This window comes from Echinops telfairi, unplaced genomic scaffold (genome assembly GCF_000313985.2).
Source record: "Echinops telfairi isolate 266 unplaced genomic scaffold, ASM31398v2 ScPeMD7_31;HRSCAF=116, whole genome shotgun sequence".
Classification (NCBI taxonomy): Eukaryota; Metazoa; Chordata; class Mammalia; order Afrosoricida; family Tenrecidae; genus Echinops; species Echinops telfairi.
This window is the reverse complement of record NW_022103928.1, coordinates 60,785,177-60,788,153: the sequence shown is the minus strand read 5'-3', so window position 1 is coordinate 60,788,153 and position 2,977 is coordinate 60,785,177. Positions and strand designations below refer to the sequence as shown.

The 2,977-nt window shown below is 55.2% G+C and overlaps 1 protein-coding gene across 1 annotated transcript in view; it reads right to left on the bottom strand.

Annotated features, from left to right (window-relative positions):
- IL17RE (interleukin 17 receptor E) overlaps positions 1-2,977 on the bottom strand; it is a 10,378-nt gene that overhangs the window by 689 nt on the left and 6,712 nt on the right. Inside the window, exons 13-16 of the mRNA XM_045289843.1 lie at positions 1,272-1,340; positions 721-772; positions 540-638; positions 8-156 (exon numbers count right to left, since the gene is read on the bottom strand). Of these exons, the coding sequence (XP_045145778.1) occupies positions 8-156; positions 540-638; positions 721-772; positions 1,272-1,340 (369 nt within the window). The remainder of the gene's footprint in view (positions 1-7; positions 157-539; positions 639-720; positions 773-1,271; positions 1,341-2,977) is intronic.

The window sequence follows — 2,977 nt, the reverse complement described above, 5'->3', positions numbered from 1 at the left end:
CGCGCGCCACGCGCGCCCCTTCCCACAGGTCCACCACTACGCGGCACCCGCCGCCCAGCGCGGCGCGTAGCAGTTCCGCCAGGGCGCCCACCAGGCGCCGCTGCACCTCCGAGTCCGCCGCGTGCAGCAGCAGCACGGGCCGCGCTCGGCCGGGACCTGTGGGCGCGGGAAGCAGGGACGCGGCTGAGGCCCAGCCCAACCCTCCCGGTTCTCGTCCCGGGGCTACACTGCCGGGTGCCCCCGCCCCTTAGCTGCGCCCTTGCCTAAATGGTACCTGTGGACTAATTAGATAAAGGTGCCTCATCCTGAGCAGAGTGTCGGGCTAGTTCTTATTTGCCCAGAGTCCTGGTTCCACCATGAGCAACCCTCCCCAAGAGCCATTCTTGCCCACGGAGTGGGGGGCGGGAGGGGGTCTCACTCTGTGGGTGGCAGGGATGGCTCTTTGGGAAGGAACCCTGGGCATGGCAGGAGTCGGGGCCAGGTCTGGGCCTAGGAGCTGGGCAGGTGTGGTTCTCCAGGTTACCTCCAGGAGAACTTACCAGACAGTGGGCGCCGGTGCACAAGGGCCAGAACAATGCCCAGCAGCGTGGTGAGGGCCAGTGCTCCCAGGATCAAGAGCCCCAGGTGCCTATGGGACACTGAGGCCAGCAGAGCTCCTGAGTGCCTAATCTCCCTCTTAAGGTCATTCCCACCCCCTACCCCCACCCCCCAAGAACTCACCATCCGGGCACAAGAAATGTTTCCAGGAGAACTGGACATCTGAGCGCCACACCTGTGGGCACAGAATCCCCCAGCCCTGTCAGCAAGTGGTGATCCTCCTCCCAGGGGGCCATGAATGGGAAGAGGGTTGGGGGTGGAGAAGGACAGGCCCATGGCACAGTGAACCTCCAGCTGCAGGGTCTGTTCAGGGCCTGGCATAGAACAGGTCAGGGGTTGCAAAGCAGTGTGGAATGTGGTGTGGCTGGGCCCAAACTTAAAGTAAGCACTTAAGTTGGCCAAGGGAACATGAGGCCCTGGAGACCTTTGAAGCAGTCTAGATGGCTCTGAGCTCCAGGCATGGACAACAGGCTTTTCAACTTTTCAAGAGAAGCCAGCCAGAAATTCAGTGTGTGTGTGTGTGTGTGTGTGTGTGTGTGTATGTACCAACTCCCAACGCATGCCAGTTTCAGACACTGCTGGCCAAGCCAAACATTTCTGTGGATTGGACTCATCAGTGTACAGAGGAGAATGTGCTAGGGGTGTGTGGATAGGAGAAGGGTAGGATTCCTCACCAGGACACAATCCCCTGGTCTCAGGAAAGGAATGATGAGGTCCAGAATCAGGGAACTCGCACCCTGGGTCTGTAGGTACAAAGAACAGAATGACTGACCCTGCAGAACAAATCAGGCTCTGCCCAGCTCCCAAATCTGCTCGTTCTGCTCCTCCTGTCCTGTCCCATCCCCCCGCCTTCGCCCTCCAAATACTACTGCCGTTTAAGCCCAAGTACCACCTTGGAAAGAAGGCCAGCCACAGCAGCTTCCACTAATCTCTCCCACACCAGAGTTCCTGCTGCTCACTCACACCTGCCATCAGACAGTCATCACACACATTCCGAGCGCCAACTCTTGTGCCAAGTCCTGAGGAGCGGTGATCGGCCCTGTCCTCCAGCAGCTCACCAACCAGGAAGGTTACCTAGTTCGCTGAAGGTTCCTTATCCACAGGACAGGATGCAAACGGTGGGGTCAGGAGACCCAGGCCCAGGCTCAGCCATTGCTTGTGCGGTGCCTAGCTCAGGAGATAGTTACTTCTCTTCCCTGAGCCTCCATGCCTTCACTTGTCTAACAAAAACCCACTGCTGTCCAGTAAGTATGGAGACCCTCTAGGACAGAGTAGAACTGCCCCGGAAGGTTTCCAAGGCGGTAGATCTTGACAGAAGCTGACTGCCACAGCCGTCTCCTGAGGAGGAGCAGCTGCTGGGCTAAAACTGCAGTAGTGTGTGTGTGTGTGTGTGTGTGTGTGTGTGTGTGTGTGTGTACCACACTTATTGCCATCCGTAGAGTAGATTCCAACTCATAGTGACCCTATAGAGCGTCTCTGAGACTGAATCTTCATGGAAGCATACAGCCTCCGTCTTTCTCCCTGGAGCAACTAGTTAGTGGTTTTGAATTACTGACCTTTTGGTTAGCATACTGATGCCTAGAAATTCTTAGTTCACTGAGTTATTGAAGATATACATGCGAAAACCCTTAATAATGAAGCTACATCACCCCCACTCCACCCGGGCAAAAAAAAAAGTAGGAATTTGATTCCAGCTCACGGCGACCTGTATGCATCCCAGTAGATCTGTGTGCCATGGGCTTGTCAGGGGCCCATGGCCTTCCAGAAGGGGCCATCAGGCTTTTCTTCTGAGGCCCCTCTGGATGGTCTTGACCTGCTCACGTTCCAGGGAGCAACAGGGTATATGAACCCTTTGCACAACTCAGGAACTCCTTGCAACAATCTGTTCACTCAAGGAGCCCTGGTCTGCTGTGGGTTACGTATTAGATGGCTAGTCACAAGGTGGGCAGTTCAAACCCACCAGAGATGCTGAGGGAGAAAGATGCAGAGGCTTTCTGCTCCTGTGAAGATTTAGACTCAATTGCTGCTTGGCCTTTTGCCTAGGATCAAGATTGACAGACTCAGAAACCCAAAGAGGCTGTTCGGCTCAGCCCTGGAAGATTGTAGCGAATCAGAGCCTGCTCTATGGCAGTGGGTGGGATATATTACCTGATTAGAAGTAGCTTGCATTAGGCTAGCGGTTCTCAACCTGTAGGTCGCAACCCCTTTGGGGGTTGAACGACCCTTTCACAGGGGTCGCCCAATTCATAGCAGTAGCAAAATGACAGTGATGAAGTAGTAACGAAAATAATTTGATGGTTGAGGGTTGCCACCACAGGAAGAACGTATGAAAGGGTGGCAGCATGAGGAAGGTTGAGGCTCTCAGATTGGGCTGAACTTA